The sequence below is a fragment of the Hyalella azteca genome, unplaced genomic scaffold (genome assembly GCF_000764305.2).
Source record: "Hyalella azteca isolate HAZT.00-mixed unplaced genomic scaffold, Hazt_2.0.2 contig10317, whole genome shotgun sequence".
Taxonomy (NCBI): Eukaryota; Metazoa; Arthropoda; class Malacostraca; order Amphipoda; family Hyalellidae; genus Hyalella; species Hyalella azteca.
Genome location: NW_025940361.1, coordinates 26,205 through 44,152, shown reverse-complemented (window position 1 = coordinate 44,152; position 17,948 = coordinate 26,205). Strand labels below are relative to the sequence as shown.

General features: G+C 39.2%; 1 protein-coding gene across 2 annotated transcripts; it reads right to left on the bottom strand.

Moving 5' to 3' along the window:
- Positions 1-7,069: 7,069 nt before the first annotated feature.
- On the bottom strand, positions 7,070-17,380 carry LOC108667159 (putative sodium-coupled neutral amino acid transporter 10). Of its 2 annotated transcripts, none has more exons than XM_018154148.2 (14): positions 17,136-17,380; positions 16,815-16,932; positions 14,856-15,029; positions 14,075-14,181; positions 13,575-13,696; positions 12,772-12,923; positions 12,433-12,569; positions 11,920-12,037; positions 11,377-11,492; positions 10,784-10,925; positions 9,316-9,741; positions 8,251-9,014; positions 7,606-7,746; positions 7,070-7,544 (listed from the first exon to the last, which is right to left on the bottom strand). In XM_018154148.2, the coding sequence occupies exons 1-13, from the start codon at positions 17,220-17,222 to the stop codon at positions 7,621-7,623; spliced, it is 2,589 nt and encodes an 862-aa protein (XP_018009637.1). In that variant the 5' UTR covers positions 17,223-17,380; the 3' UTR covers positions 7,070-7,544; positions 7,606-7,620. The 2 variants fall into 2 exon arrangements, with proteins under 2 accessions (XP_018009637.1, XP_047738335.1); XM_047882379.1 differs by having other exon boundaries at positions 7,070-7,596; positions 7,658-7,746.
- Positions 17,381-17,948: the final 568 nt, after the last annotated feature.

Genomic DNA, 17,948 nt, shown 5'->3' with positions numbered 1-17,948 from the left:
CGCACTAGATTGCATTAGAAGGCACAAGATCGCAATAGAACGCACTAGATTGCATAAGAACGCACTAGAACGCATTAGAAGGCACAAGATCGCATTACAACGCACTAGATCGCATTATAAGACCCTAAATCGCCTTAAAACGCTTTAGTATGCACTAAAATGCTCAAAACCAGATGAGGACGTACGTCAGGACAAGCCAGATCACTGATCACCCAGATGCGGTCCATGTGGACGTATGCCGAGACAATCCAGATGCGGACGTACACTGGGAATGTAAACCAATAATGTTATTTTAGCTCCTTGTACGCAGCGTTGTACGCCAGACTGCCAGTAGTCGTTTACGCCGGATTAATCTGTGGAAAACAACACCATCCTGGGTATGGCAGTAAATGGCACAGGGGTTAAAGTTCAGAGTACCAGGATTGGAGCAGAGAGCCTGAGAGAGGCGTGGGTTTGATCCCAGCTCTGTGCGCCAGTTTCACTTTCTGGTCAGAATCGGCAAGGAGGCTGGGTGGTTAAGCACAGCAGAATTGTAGCAGTGAGTTGCGAGTTTGAGACTGCAAAATGCTGTGAATGTTCTGTGATGTTAAGAATCAGCAACAGCCGACAGGCCTACGGCCTACAGCCTACTGAACGCTGAAATTGCTATTATTATTATTCCTCAATCATTTGCGCCAGTACCACTGTACCACTTTGCCAATGCCATTTGCTTGTAGTAGGCAATCCGCAATCCAACAATTTATGAAATTAATCTGAATTCATCATGCTTAGTCAGTTAGTCTTGGTGGTACAGTGGTCAGTGTGGGGCATAGTGGCAAAGCAGAGAGTTTTTTAGACTCTGTCTCAAGTTCATTTTTGAGTCCTATAAGTAGACCAGTAAAGTATCATGGATACCATCATACCAGCTTTATCATATTTAAGAAATTGGTTAAAATCTTAAGTAAATGAGGAAATTAAAAATGAACTGATTCTAAAAAATCTCTGGTTTGTCACTATGGTGTGGGGCACTGTGGGCTGATATTAATTTGGTATTGAACTTGGCACTTGTTGGCATCACCAGAAAAATCTGCAATGCCAATGCTAATTGGCAACAGGAGTAGCAGCAGAGCACCCTTGCGCTTGTGGTCACACTAAGGTCACTGGCGTCTGGCTGGCCATTCCGCATACAGACGAGTTGGCATTTTGATTTGGTGATTAGGGGTGATAAGGAAAGAGCGATTTGTCTCTGTGGCAAAATCGTTTAAATTAAAGGGTCTAACTCTAAGTTGTGAAGCTCTCAGACCTTGACCCGCCGTTAGGGTTAGTGTTAGACTGTTAGTGATGTAGGTATTTGGTTCAGCACTCGGGTCGGTAAGGTCTTGACCCTCGAATGAAATATTCATGAAATTCACGACAGGCACTTTCACAATTCAAGGAAAATATAGAGGTTTTCTGCCACGTCCTCTTTCGACAACGGTTCAGGGCTCAGGCGTCTAGCCATCTACGATCTACCTCGTCCGAAATTGATTATTTTCCACGAGTGCACCGCCAATGCCAAACTTGACACTTTAATAGACCAAGACCACCTGTCTGCTATAGCGGAAAATTCTCAGAAATAAATATAGTGGCAATACGAGACTTTTTGATTAAATTGATAAGTTTACCAAACCAGTGTCTCTTGTATTCCATCTTATTTACAAATATTATTGTGAAATATTCCATAGAAAGCTCAAAATTTGCATGGCAAGAAGATCTGAATATCTTCAAGGTTACCTATCGTGCAATCAGCAATATACAATTGATCTCAGTTTTTAATTAACTTTTGGCACAGAGGGTTATTTCGGATTGCAAAACACAGTAATGAATTTGTGGAAGTTAATTTTTTTTAGTATTAATGAAAAATTCACCCTACATGGTAGGCTGTTCATTTTTATTCAATTCATCGACATATTTTCTTTCTAGTCCGAAGATATCATCCGTGTGGGGTACATGCAAACAGTAATAGCGGCGCTTGGGTTCTAGTGCTACCGACCTGGGCCTATACTTTCAAAAAAAAAGTTAAGAGATCATAAGTTCATCAGCCAATCATTGACGGCCTTTCAAGCAAAATCCACCAATCATAGACAAGAAAATAGAGCGTAAGTACTTACGTTCACTTAGCGAGTTTTGAAAGTATAGGCCCTGATGCGTAGCGCCGGCTCTAATCTGGCTGAACAAAGGGACACGAATTAGCGGCCAGCAAGGCTTAAGTTCAAACTTAGGTTCATATTCCTTTCGAAAATCTGATTACGCTAGAATGATTAGTAGCCTATATATTTATGTGCCTAAACCATAGCTTCGTAAGTCCACAGCTACTGCCCAAGTCAAAAAAATTTGCATTATGTGCAACCCTCAACAAGCCCAAAACTCTTAAATCTAATGAACAGTAAATACAAATTTTTGTAAAGAAATTTTCGACCTATCGTATTCGACCCGCTACACTCAATAAAAGAATTATTCGGAAATAATTTGTTTGTACAAACATCGTATAATATTGCACAAACAAATAACGAGAGTGAAGATATGCCACAAACTTTAACGCTACAATTTGGACGATGGTGCAACGATTGTGGGACGTAACAAAATGCAATACATTTTTGTTACGTTGCGATGATGCAAAGTAACAAAATGCAACACGAACTTGATAAAAACTGTAAAAGATGAAGAAAGTGAAATAACAGTGAAGTGGGAAGAAAATTTATCATTGAATTCACTACTTACAAATATGAAATGCAAATATACAGAACAAATTAATATAATACACCATAATAAAATGACAAGAAGTGGTAGTAAGCCAGCACAAGGTCTAGCGCATCGGCTTGAAAGAAATCTTGTGCCCTATAAGTGTCCACCAACACATCACGAACAAAGATTATGTTTTCGATTATCACCAAATTCTCAACTGAAAAATTATCCCCACAAGGCACGTATCCACGCCTATTGCAGCCCATTGAAGCAGGCACAAAAGAGGAGCAGCGTTAGCACCTCAGGGAGACGAAGAACTGACAGGTGGAGCAACAACAAATAAGACGCGCGTGCAATGAGTCGCTTTTACAAAACGTTGCCTTGAGAGAAAGAGAACACAAGTGCAAACAATCCTACATGCGTAAAAACTTGACCCCACAACCAGCCTGCATACGTGTCAACTTGACTCTCTAACCACTCTGCTCAATGCGAACCTTCGTTACAATATGATGATTACAACTATGATGATTACAGCAGTCAGACACCGAGAGTGGTGGTGGGGCGCTCAGAAACAATGATAATGAGAGCGAGAGTAATTTTTGATATGACAAAACCCATCTTTATATGCTTCTCCTGATGAGGAATCTTTCTAAGTCAAATAATTCTTCCCATACACATATACTTCACTAACGGTCAGCATCTAGACAGAATATTAGTGATAATATTCCTTGTTAAAACAAAAGTAAACACAAAACAAGAAGAATTTAGGAACAGAATTGAGTGCTGTTCTTTACTCCTGCGAGACAAATAACAAGTGCAGGGGGTGTGACGTGTGTCCAAAAGGCTCATATACTAGTAAGGATCGGACACTCGCTGAATTATATTTGTTCTAGGCAAATAAAGCATCGCATTTCTGTGCTTCATTACAAAGTTTTCGAGACGCAACACTCGCAATCACTGTGGCGTCGAACCAGGACCTAGCATTGGGGCGTGCCTAATTTACACGAGAAACGATCAAACATAGTCATTGATTGTGGGGTAAAATGCAACTCCTGGCGCTTAGAAGGCATCAGAAGAAGTGAATTTGGATGCGTGGAATGTATATAATCTACATCACATTAGTTGCATGTCCTCGATATGCATGAAATTAATGCTCGAGATGCAAAAACCTAGCACTTATCAATCTTAAATATTTATTTGTCCAAGTTTGTGCGTGGGTTTTGAAGCCTGGCACTGTAAATATATAGGGGATGATTGGGCGTACTAATCGTGAAACTAATCGTGTCGGGATATTACATGGAAATTCGATTCTGTTTTGTGAAATACCAACTGTGGCATTGAAAATGGAGGCGTTCAAGTTTTTTACAATTCAAAAGAGGACTTGACTGGGCGCTCCCAACTAAATGAGGGTTTAGCTTAGCATAACTTTAATTACGGTAAAGTATAGTTTCAAAATGATTAAATGGGTTTAGATTTATAGGGTTTGAGATAACCAGATTATTAAGCTTCAGAGATTAACATTCCTAGTAAATTCTGCTGGAATAATGCTATAAAAAAATAAAGTAAATATAAAATGTAATGAAGCACACACGTGAACCTACTTCACGCCTCTACAAGCTCCTCACATTCGGTGATCTAGGCAATGAAAATCATGATACTTAAAAGTATTAAGATCAGCATTTAAGTACATAACTTACAGTAGCTAGCGTAAGGTGTGCAAATTCTGACGAAGATTGGAAGACGATCCAACTAGTCAATGGGATGAGTTGAGAGATAGAGCAGAGCAAAGTAGGATGGACATTATAGGATAGTTCGAGATAAATTAGGCGATTGTGGAAAGTGAAATTATACGAAACTGATCTTCAACTGACAGTTCAATGCATTAATATATACATGGATAGATAGAGACTTTCGTCACTATGATCAAAGAAATGATCGTTGAATCCTCCATTAATATTTAAACAAGATCAAATATATCGTTCTGAATAGTATTAGTCTCACTATCAGAGTAATGGTCGCCTCACTAATGTGGCGCTATTTGTCGTCACAACCGTGAAGAAAGAGAATTATTCACATGAATTGATTCACAGCCTTTTCTATAATAGTGACGTACTTTTAAATTGTTCTCTTCTATGATAGTGACATACGTTTAAATTTTTCCAATTAATATACTGGCACTGAAGTGACTGAACTAATCAACAGCCGCAGCAAGTCCACATCAAAACCCTCAGCAAAAACTAACGCCCTGCAACGCAGTGCTTCTCAAGCTCAGTGAATGACTCGCTGAATACATACACGCAGGGACAACACATATAAACTCTGCCCGCAGTTAGCCATCCCCTGACCACATAGACTGCTGCAAGTTTAGTCCATTGCAAGGGAGTGAATAACCGTGACAATGACATGGTTGAAGTAGCTATGACAACTACACGGGGAAAATACCCGTGACAATAATGACATGGTGGGAATATAAATGAAAATAAAGAAAATGTGCATAAATATTATCACAAACTCACGAGTGTAATAAGAAACAAAATTGAAATATTTTGTAAAAGAGTCTAATTGAAGCTCTCAATCTCACCTTTCGTCATTCAGTCATAAAATACAGGGCGAATTTCCCTGAACAATATTCAGAAGAGAAATATAGTCGAGTACAAGCAATTTCATGAGATTCATTGACCGTAGCTCAACCTTCTTCTGCAAGATTCTACTTATCGTGGTATAAAAATTAAAACAAAACACTCAATCTAAGTCAGCACGATTAAAATTGCGTCGTAGCTAAGAAAATGGGTTTATATTTCGACGACGGGATCGTCGAAAAATTAATAGTTTCTTCTGTTCGTAAAAATAAGATATTGTCAACTAAATAGAATAAAATGTGAAATAAATTCATAATATTAAGAGTACTAGATTGATCAAAGGCTTCATAAACCAAATGATGAAGAATAAGTGCAATCAATTTAATGGTTTCGTTGAATTGTAAGGCTAACTATACAAAATAAAAGATAGCCTGATGTTTTCTAATTCAGTTTGCACCACTTCAACAGACATAAATGTTAAAAGTTCTGACTTCGCGACTTCGGGTATGCAAAGAATTTTCAACCAATCCCTTGAGAAATTGTAATCACAATTGCATCGTTAGATATCCAAAGAATCCCCAAGAGTTTCTGCTTAGAAGTGCTGAAAAACGCTACGAACGTTATCAAAGAGCGAACAAAGCGACAACGTTTGGTAAACATCCCGTTCTTTTCTAGTACGATCGGCCTACCACAGATGAAATGTTAGCTTCGAATTCAAGTGAGATATTCCGAATTAATGAAACAGAGTTGAAATACCTAATAAATAAACAAAATAATGAAATACCGGTATCTACCGATAAAAAGATACGCTAAAAACCAAAATTTCTAGAAATATAACAGAACTAGCCTAATTTAAACCCCTGAGAATAATGTTTAATTATAATAGAAGATTCTAGAAAATAGATATTATATAGATAGATATTAAAAGATTCTAAGAGATATATAGTATAAAGTTAGATATTATAAATTTCTAGGAGATAGGTATTATAAAGATAGATAAACATATAAACAAAATAGAAAAATAGACATGTCTCACCAGGCATACGACATAACATTATCGAAATGATGACATAACAGATTTTCTCATTATGCAATATTTACATCAGAAATGATCTGATCTGAAATTCACGTCTCCTAAAATATATTAATTACATACAAAATGAATTAGCAGTAAGAGAGTTACCTCCTCGCACACAATAATTGTTGCTCTTAAACAAAGTCAGTCCCAGGCCTGCACATGCAAGCGAGATCAGCATTAAACAAGCACGCCCAATAATTAAACAAAATCACTTCTTCGTATTTCATTACTTACGTAGATTTTGTTCAGATGGCCGATATCTACAAGGGAGGTAACATCTACAAGAACAAATTCATAATAGATAATCTCATTGTGAATGACAAGAGTATTGTAGCTCAGATGATCTGCTGGGGCCATACTTTCAAAATTCGCTAAGTGGACGTAAGTACTTACGCTCTATTTTTCTGTCAATGATTGGTGGATTTTGCTTGAAAGGCCGCCAGTGATTGGCCGATGAACTTACGTTCTCTAAACTTCTTTTGAAAGTATAGGCCCTGGATAGTAAAGCTGTTTTCTTTCAGTCTTTCTCACACCGTCAAATATCATCACTCATCACAAACAAAGTGCAAGTTAACCATAGGTACTTTATCCAAAGTAAGAATTATTCATCACTCACAAGGAGCAGAAGTAAGAGACAGTCAGAGACGTCAATATGAAGAAATAAGTAAGCATCATTAGCTCGTCAGCGTACGTACCACAGAAGTGACAGGTCAAACGCAACGAAAATTAAAACACTTGCACTCACTTGCATCTTTTGTGCAATTTCCTTCAAGTTAAACACGCTTGCACACAAACTAATCGAATATTGGACACACGTAAAAAATTACAATTTGACACAAATTATCTGAATTTGTACGCTACTATTTGATCTGTATCTTCAGTGCAAAATTTTTCTTACATGGAAGCTTCGTGACAAAGTAAAAAGTCTTTCGCATGAAAGTTGATCTCTGGACGCCATAGACCAATCACGAGTTGAAGAGTTGATACAGATTTCAATGCTTCACTCAAAAACAGCGGATGGGTCATATTGTCCTAATAATGACGCGCCTTCTTGCCCACAGCACGAGCAGAGACCGGCCACGGCGCAGATAAACCTTTCTGCCGGACCAAACTAGACCAAGACGACCCTTGCACGGGCCGAAATTGCATCACAATTTAGACGTTCTCACTTATTTTACTGAGTGTTGGCGTGAAGCTGTTCACATCTCGTCAGGGTAGTCGGGGTCCTGAGGCCGCCTCTTCTACTTGGCGTGGAGCTGTTCACATCTCGTCAGGGTAGTCGGGGTCCTGAGGCCGCCTCTTCTTCTTGCGGCGATTAAGCCACAGCAGCTGGCGGGGCGACGCGAGGTGCGCCTGCAGGCCGATCCCCTCGAGCGCGCCTCGGTCCTGAGGGTTCAAATGAGCATTTGACGAGCGAATGTCATTGCAATGTTTTAAAAATGAAATTTTTGTTCCTATATAATACAAAATTAACATTATTGACGAGGACAATATAAGTTAGCTCCATTACATATAAGTACTTCTTAACTCGGTAAATAAACATTGATGAATTGACGTCTTAATTTTTCGTATTTATGTGCGGAAGATGCATATCAAGGAAAATTTAGGCTTTGGCGTAAAGACATTTAAATTTGAGTTTAAATGATATCGAGGGATAGCCTAAAGGCGATGACGTTACAAAAAATTCAGAGGTACGTAGAAAAAATGAGATAATGGTGTATTATTTCCACTATTTCTCCATGCTGTAGAAGTTCTTACTAACAGTGAAAAACGTAGCTAAGTAAACAAATGAATTGATAAAGACTGGCATTGAATTGGAGATAACCAGCAAGGACACAAGGCATACCACGCACGTGCTTGTGGAACATTATTAACCAATACGCAGCTCACCATGAGGGCTGCGTTGAGGGACAGCAGCGAGTTGTCCAGTAGAGGAGCGCTGACGCCGGCCTCTGGCATCACAGGGGCGTGCCGACGCCGGCGTCTCTCTTCGTCGTGTCCAGCCTTGACAACTGCGGGGGAACTTTTCGGGGAGGCGCTGGATGGCTGCTGGGCAATCATCGGCTGCTGTTGGTCCACGACCGGCTGCTGTTGGGCCACGATCGGCTGCTGCTGGGCAACCATCGGCTGCTGTTGGGCCACGACCGGCTGCTGTTGGGCCACGACCGGCTGCTGCTGGGCCACGATCGGCGGCTGCTGCTGGGCCACGACCTGCTGCTGTTGGTCCACGACCGGCTGCTGCTGGGCCACGATCGGCTGCTGCTGGGCCACGATCGGCTGCTGTTGGGCCACGATCGGCTGCTGTTGGGCCTCGATCGGCTGCTGTTGGGCCACGATCGGCTGCTGTTGGGCCACGATCGGCTGCTGTTGGGCCACGATCGGCTGCTGTTGGGATAGGACATTTTGCTGTTGGACAAAGAAAGGCTGTAGTTGAACATCTAGTTGTTGCTGTAGATTATCAGCAGGAAGGGGCAGTTGCTGTGGAGATACGACCAGCTGTTGTGCCGCGACATTAACTGGAAGCTGCTGCTGCTGCTCTTGCAGCTGCTTGAGAAGCACCTTCTCTTCCGCCAAAATTCTCTGGTGCTCCTTGTTCTGCTCAGCCATTTCTTGCAACAGCTTTTCTTGTCGGGCAAGGTCATCTTCTTTCTCGACTGGAAACATAAATAACACTCCTTCAATACCACATAATATTTAAAACCAATGTTTGAAGAATTTGTAACATCACCCAATGCACATAATTACATACCGTGCACTTATGTAATCACGAAAATTAGGCGTAATCAAAATAAATGTTCATATAAGCACAGTTTTGATAAAAGAGGTTTAAATTTCAACTTCAAGCGTTAACCCGCAGTACTTCTTATGATTGATAATAAAAGACACTTAAGTACGAATAATGCATACCTAAGTCAAATCTGTTTTAATTCAAGTTTCAAAATGCATTAAGCTTACCGTTATTGTCCTTCGATTCTTCCTGACTTTGTTTTCCTATTTCATTCTCTTTGTCTCGGTGTAGCTTGTCTTTCAAATCATCTTCTCGCTCTTTGTCAGCTTCGACTTCTTCTTTCTTTGCAACTTCATTTTCTTTTTTGAATCTTGACGCTTGCTTTTTACTGGTCTTGGCGAAAGGCTTGGAACGATTCCGAGATTCTGGCAATTGCAGTTTACTCTCTGCTTGTCCCGCTCGCAGCTCTCTTTCCTCGAGGTCGACTGGGGGATCCTGTTTGTCGATACCTCCCTCTTTTTTGAGTTCAACTGGGGAAATATGTTCGTCGAAGTCTCCCCCTTGTTTGTTGTCACCTGGGGGATCCTGTTTGTCTACCACAGGAGGCTCGGGTGCCACGGGCTCCAGCCTCCGCAGTTCTCCATCAGCTTCACCTGCAGCAGCGGTCGCGGGTCAGAAAAACGTGACATGAGGAAGAATTTCATCGAACGTCAGTGAAACGTTCGAGAATTTAGCGAAGTCATCAGTGTAATTTTGAGGAAACTGATTATTATTTGGTGAATTTTTTTTTAACCTTTACATCAACATTCTTCCAAGTGGAAGTGTACCGTAGATGTCTGCGGAATAATATTTAAAAAATGTCATGAAAAATGTCAAAAAAAGCAAATACAAGATGAATTAATGATATAATACGGTAATGAATAGCAAGAGATGATTTCTTGAACAACAAAAATTACAATTTATTTTACAACTTACGTTAAGAAATACAAGTGTGGGAAAAGGGAAATGCTTCTCATGAAGATTGATTAATTAACAAAATAATAAGATAGGTAGTAGTACAAGCTAAGCAATAATTGAAAAAATTTGATTTAGATCAATGTCAAGGAGAAGTTTATCCAAGACAAAATCTGCTGGTATCTTAACAACGTTAGTCTTTTTCCTGACCATTTTGTTGCATGCCTTTCACTTTTTTATTTCAATAAATGCAATGCTCATCTTTTTCTATTCAATATATTAGTAGATTAGCAAAATTTCGTTGTAGGTACCCTTTTTTAGCCAATAACTTCGATTTATGTGATTTGCAAAATGTTTAAGATAGGTACTTTACATTGACTTTACGTTCAAGTCATGCGTGAAGTTGCAATCTTCGGTTGTCATATTATGAATTGTCACCGCACAAGATCGTTCATCATTTTAATCCGTCAATGATACTGCAGTCGCCCTCTTAATTAGGTCGCCACGCTCCAACAAAACTTGATACGTATTCAAATGATATGATATCGTATATGAAATTTGCAGCAAGATTAAAATCTAAAAAATTCAGTTACACCAAGCAACAAAAAATGAATGCACTTCTCATCAGTTTTGAAGCGTTTTTATCACCGGATGGTGCAGTGGCATCGTCGTGTTTTCTAAAGCGCCACTGTAGACCAAGTACCGTAATTTATTAGGGAGTACCAGAAGGGCGGGACTTACTGGGCAGAGGGGCAGCAGGGAAGGGCGGCGGCCTGAAGGGGGGCAGGCGGACGGAGGGCAGGTCTTGGTGAGGGGGAGAGTCAGCGGCGAGGTGTTGGTAGCAGCCCGTCACCACCACCACCACCCCCAGCAGCAGCACGCCCTGCACCACAGCACATGTGTTACTGAGGCTAACTACTGCACGGCATGTGCAGTAACTAGTCTCTCAAAAGGGAAGTAAATAGGCACACAATAGTGGTAGTAACTGAGTAACAAGTTACAATAAGTACGGTAGCTGGTCATTTGATTTAAGGCAATTAGTCGCAACAAGGGCAGTAACTAGTCACAACAAGGGCAGTAACTAGTCACAACAAGGGCAGTAACTAGTCACAACAAAGGGCAGTAACTAGTCACAACAAGGGCAGTAACTAGTCACAACAAGGGCAGTAACTAGTCACAACAAGGGCAGTAACTAGTCACAACAAGGGCAGTAACTAGTCACAACAAGGTCAGTAACTAGTCACAAGGGCAGTAACTAGTCACAACAAGGGCAGTAACTAGCCACAACAACCACAGAAACTAGTCACAAGACCGTAACAAGTCACACACGACACCTGCGCCAGTAGCCGGTCCAGGGAGAGCTTCGAGTGCATGCGGATGAAGAGCAGTGCAGGGAATATCAGCGAGATGAGGGCCCCCAGCGTGGACCCCAGCAGACCCAGCACGAACTCTGCACTCGAGATATGTCAAGTCAGCGACATCAACCACCACCTATGAACTTCAGTGAACAAATTATAGGATATGATCCATGATAATGTGTTTAACCTTTATTGAGAAAAGCTATCATGATTGGAGAAATGTGTTCAAACTTCATTGAGAAGATGGTGTTCAATTGATTAAGAAGGGCTTCCATGATGACTATATCCATCCTTTTGGTATCTTAACGACTAGCTTTGGTGTGTTTCATTGAGTTCAATGAGAAGGTGGTGTTCAAAATTGATTGAGAAGGGCTTCCATGATGACTACCGTATATCCATCCTTTTGGTATCTTAAAGACTAGCATTGATATTAAAGTCAGTCATATTTCAAAGAAAGCAGTAGTTTCATGCAACAACCAAGAGATGATTAGCTTGGCCCACGTTTAGTAGACTACAGACCAATATTAGGAAGAAGGATGCCAATGCAGAGAGTGGCACCAAGCACCACGAATGTGATGAGTTTGAAGCGCGTCTCCGGCATGTAGTTCCCTACAAGGTCTTGGGAGAGTGACAAATTCTGTCAAAAACAAACAAAATCATCAATGCACTTGTTTCAATTGAAGCAAACACAAATTATTTGTCTGTTAAACGATCAGAAAACAAGAAATAACACACCAGTTTTTAATAAGAATACGGAAACGGAGAAATAAGCACATGAAAACTCAGCACAATATAGGTATTTCATTGCTGGTCTGTCCCTGACGCTCTTGTGGTTATGGAGTGAGAATGAAACTATGGTTCTTGTGTTACCATAAATTAGGCTTCCCGGTCATTCAAGCACATAAAGATTGTAAATTGTATTATTAAAGCAGAAGACAACGTTGCACTCGTTAGATAAATTGTAAAATTCATGTACGGTAATAAAAATAGAAACTCGGTGAATATATATAGGGGACAATAGCAGCAGCTTACCCGTCTGTAGAGCAGGGAGTAGATGCTGGTGCGGCAAGGGAAGAGCAGCAGAGGGAAGCTTATTGCGATGGACGCCACGAAGAAGAGTTTGATAGCCTCAGTCAGGCGGGTGGCTGGGAACGCCAGGATCACATTGCCTGCAGCACCATAATCATTCCAGCATAGCATTCTTCATAGGAACTTTTGCTTCACATGACAAATAATATTAATGTCATAAAAAATCAACCTTCCATGATAACAATCTAGAATTTTCTTCTTAGGTAATCATTTTTTTGGGATTCATTAATTATTTATGCAACAAATTGCGATGTTTGGCAGCAATACAAATAAAAAACTTGCCTCCAAACTTATCGCTGTGGCCAAAAGCAATGCAGCCAAAGATGCCGACGAATGCGTAGAGCGTCGCACTGAGGTTCATCGCCCCCGACACCACATCACGCATCTTGCTCACGTTCGCGTCAGGCAGTGAGTCGTAGATCTCGAACACATTGCTGCAATGACGTACACATTGTATGTTGGATTGGATAGTGATAAAGGTCGGATGGATCAATTGTTTTATCGATTGAAAGAATAACTATAATCTTGTTTTTCTGTCGAAAATGAGGCCAATGCAAAACTTAAGCAAACCAGCATTATCCTAAGATATTGAATAATATCTTGAACGACAAGAGGGAATTAAAAATGAACCGATTTCTAGAAAATCTCTCATATGCCACTAAGTAGCGACTATCATAACTAAACTATGTTCTTAAGCTGTTTACTTAGAGTAACCAGCTATATTCAGTAACAATGTTCTTCAAGGCTGGGATAGGTATTGTTAAGGACGTTGGCCAAAGCACCAAATTAATCATACATAACCGCAATGTCATTGCATTTTATAAAATTTGGTAAATTACGCAGGCATTTAAATGAATGCAAGTAGAGATTTAATAATAAGTAAATAGGTCAACAGGCATCAATTGTTGAAATGAGTAAATATCAGCAGGAAGTTAGTATGATGACAATTTGTTCAGATTTTTTTTGCAGCCACCTCTGGCAGGCGAGGGCGAGGCACCCACCTCTGACAGGCGAGGGCGAGGCACCCACCTCTGACAGGCGAGGGCGAGGCACCCACCTCTGGCAGGCGAGGGCGAGGCACCCACCTCTGGCAGGCGAGGGCGAGGCACATGATAGGCAGGACTTGGAAGACGTTGCTCCAGTTTGCCCAGACGGCGCCCTCCAGCCACGACCCGTCCAGCACCCGCGGCAGGGCGTGTCCCATGATCTGGGGCAGCATTAAACCTTATGAAGCTGGACACTCAAGGCATGTGGTATATATAAAATGTTAACATTCAATTGTACAAATCTACTTCATTTATTTAACATAATTGTACAAATCTACTTCATTTATTTAACATTTTATTTCCTGTTCTATAGCCAATTATCTGAAGAAACATTCTGTTTACATCTTTCAAATGCAATGTCATTATAAAATGTATTTGAATTAATATAATCATTCGGCAATAGTAATGTAAGAGGTACAAAAATTGTTATGAAGGTCCCATCAATTATATGGCTGACTACACCAATTCAATGACAATTTGGAAGGTGCAAACATATTCAAGTGTTGAGCGCACAAAAATTTCACTAGAGCAATGCTCACCACAGCAACGAGGGCGACATAGAAGCATATGGAGCAGGTGGACATGGAGGCGAGACTGTCTATGTTGCGCAGCAGACATAGAGGAAGAACTACGAGCAGCACAATACCTGCACGCAATTCATACAATCTTTACACTTAAGTACTGGCCTTACTATGCAAATTTCACTACAATGATGATTGTCGTCATTATTTTTCATCTAATTAGTCAAAATTTCACAATCAAAGAATTATTTCAATTCTTTAAAATGTTTAATATTCATTTTAAAAGTTAGCTAGTTGGGCCAGGGCCATAATTGCAGGCCCTTCAGGTTAAGTTACCATTTTTAGTTATTTAATACTGAAGAGGGTAAAATTTGCAAGAAGAATAAATTTCCTGATTAAAGGCTAAAATTAGTTCCACATTGATGGTAATTCAAGTTTCTAAAGAAATAAAACCAAAATGTTTTCCAGCCTGTGGCACAAGGGGCCTTGAAAATCAGTTTTTAATGAGAAGTCAACAATAACAGGTCAATAACCAGATAACTGGAAGCCATAAAAGGTTAATATTTATAACTGCTTTCGAATTTTTCAGCTATTAGTAAAGGCATAAATTTCGCTATCTTTTCAACAAGTTATTCCCAAAAAGTTTTTACGAGCCTGTAATATATATAAATATATTAAATGAATATCTTTACTTGATACCTTCACTCATATTTTGTGCATCAAAAAATTCCAAAAACAAAGAAATGCATGTATCGAAGTAAAGAAAATGCATGTATCAATATCCTATAGGAGATAGTACCAAGCAGCAGAGAAGCACGTAGTCCGGCGCTGATGTTAATTTGCAGAGCAGACGCCACAATATTGGGTAGGAGATCACCCATGACGACATGGAAGCTCACTCCAATGCCCACCAGGAAGAGCACCATGGCAATCTCCACAACCAATTTCCCAGGTCCGCCCCATGCACTTAATGCTGAAAAAAAAACAATTATTCAAAAACATAATTGCGTGGAAAGCATTTTTGATGAAATTTACTATTTATTTATAAGTGTACTGTTTCCTTTGCCATTGTTATGGGCTGTCACTTTTACTGCTGGAGAGTGATGGTTACCTGGACCCCACTAAGGCAAGTAGGTATATAATGCTCCTCCTGTTCTGAGTTAATATTAAATTAGGTTGAATTTTGACATTCATATTGAATGTTACCTATTTTTGTATTTATCAGTGCTCTCCATCTCACTCTCTCTGCCATTCTTGCAGACCATTATTTTACATGTCAGGGTTGATGGTAAAACTGAAAATCTATTGCCAGTTGCCTAATACCATCACCAATCTGAGATTGGTGAGTAGTTTTCACTGTTTGCCAATACATACTACATAGGTACCTTCTTAAATCGCTGCCAGTATATTCCTTGATGAATATTTCAATGCAGAGGCTTTGATATAATGATGTTGTAGATAAAAATTCTACCTTATTTATAGTTTTCTGTTCATATATACCTATGTTTTGAAGTTAATTTTGATGTTTGTGTTTCATAATGTTTGTGTTTCATGTTGATAATGTATATATTTTAAAGCAGCATCTTCAAGTGCTCTATAAAGCAACCCATGCACCAGTTTGCTAGCCTGGGGGTTAGGGGCATGGGTGGATTTGCTTACCTGGGGGTTTGCTTACCTGGCTTACCTGGGAGATAGTAGGTACCCATTTTGGTTTTTGGGTTAAGTTTAGGCCATATTGGTTAACCAGTCGGTTTACCCGTTTGCCGGTTTGCTTTGTCAGTTAGGTTTGTATGTTAGGATTCCTTGTTGGGCCAGAGGTGGTTTTGATTGTATTAGGTTGATGAATCGTTTAGTTTACAGTTAGGTTAATTTCAAGTCCCTTAGTAATTATGTATTGTACTAGAGTAAAAATAAAGTTGAACTAAAGAGAAAAAACATCTGGCAGACAGGGATGGCTATAATGGGAGTTGGGAGGCCATCTTTTATTTATCCCCCTTGGAATTTAAAGAACCTTGAATACCCTTCCTCTTTTAACCAATAAAGATGACCCATTACACTGTGTGATATCCACTCATTAAATATGCTGGTATAGTATACGTAGCTTTTGTGGTAAGTAAATATATATATATTACAGTCAAAAACTAAAATGGACAAACATAGGTAGACATTTTTAACATAACTGTGATTCTTGATCAGATAAAAAAAAACATTGAATACAGAATGCAATAGCAAACTTTGTTATTCATTGTAATATGTAACAGAAATAAGTGAGGTTGTCATGTGGAAAATGATAGAGATTTTTTATGTTCTAGAGGCCTAGGGGTAAAAAGGTTGATTGCAATCATAGATTAGGTGGGAACCCTGAAATTAAAAAAAACTGTAAGTTGTTCCCAATTAAAAATTCCATTATGAATTTGATCAGCAACCAACACATAGCTAGATGTTGAAATTACATACCACTCTCTGATGCTGAAAGAAATCAGAGAATTAATCAAAGAAAAAAGTTCAGCAAGTTACATTGTAGACCTTTAGTATAAGTACCACCATTCCATAGGAAATTTCTAATATTTTTTCAGAAATTCTTATGTTGTATTGCACACAGTAGGTAGTCATGTAGCCAAGATTTCCATAAAAAAATGCAGCTAGCACAAAGTTATCAAGTTCATTAGTATATTTACAAATATTCATGCATGCTCTCTTCATAGTTACTTCTCAGATCTATTCAACAAAGATAGGAATAACTACTGAAATGAATTACCTAAGAACTCGTAGCTGCGTCTTCTTGACATGATGGCAGCACGGATGAGGTACATGCACGTCTTCTTAGTGATGAATGAACAGAAAACTAACAAGATGACTCCAAGTAGAAGGCCAACCTGCAAAATTTGTCCCCATTCTCATTATCTCAAAATTGCACATGTAATTTTTCCTGAAATATATCATAAATGAATAGACAAAATACATATTTTATGATTTAAAAACATATGAAAATGGTACGTGTAGTTGAACCATTCCTATGAAAATTTATTATAATGAAAATTTATAAATAGTGAGAGGAGAAAATAGAAAGAAATCTTACCTCTTTGAAGCAGTAAGGCATTGACAGTATGGACACTCCAACAATAGAGTTGGCCATATTGATGGTATAGCGGCAATTGCCAGTCATGATTCAAGCTTATTTTATCTCCCTGGCAAACCACTACACAAGAACTACATATACATTCATTACACAATCAGAGAGATCATTACACTATCTTTGAGCTATTCAAATTCATTGTGCTATCAATACAATTGTTCTGTAATAATTGAACTTGTAGGTAACTTGCACAGCTTCAAACAATGCTAAAACAATAAAAAATCATGGTTAAATGTATGAATCCACATTTTGGTACCATGTGAGTCAGCTAACGTGAAAGTTCAGGAGGCATAGAACAGTCTATGTTTAGCATTATAGAATATTAACTATGCTGGAAATTTTTGAGCCTCTTAGGCTCTTTGTGGGAAAGTTACTGTACATATATTGTAACTAAAAATCCCAAGGTAAAAAGGCCTATTTTGTTTACAAGCTTGTGTTTGAGGCTATATTATCATGCTTGTGTCAAACATCATTCATCTCTCCATTATATCATGAATAGCATAGCATCAAAGTATGCTTAGGAATTTGAATAGGAAAAAATGAAACAGTTGTGCCTCAGACAGCAAAATTTCCTTCACACTTTCCAACTCCCATTACAAATAAAATACTCATAAATGCTTTGTGTACTCTTTTCACACTCAGCACCTCTGCTCACCCATAATAAAATCCAGTCATCATCAGTAAGTTGAATATATTTTATAAATATTCAACATATATATTATATATAAATTCAATCAAGTTACGGTATATATATAT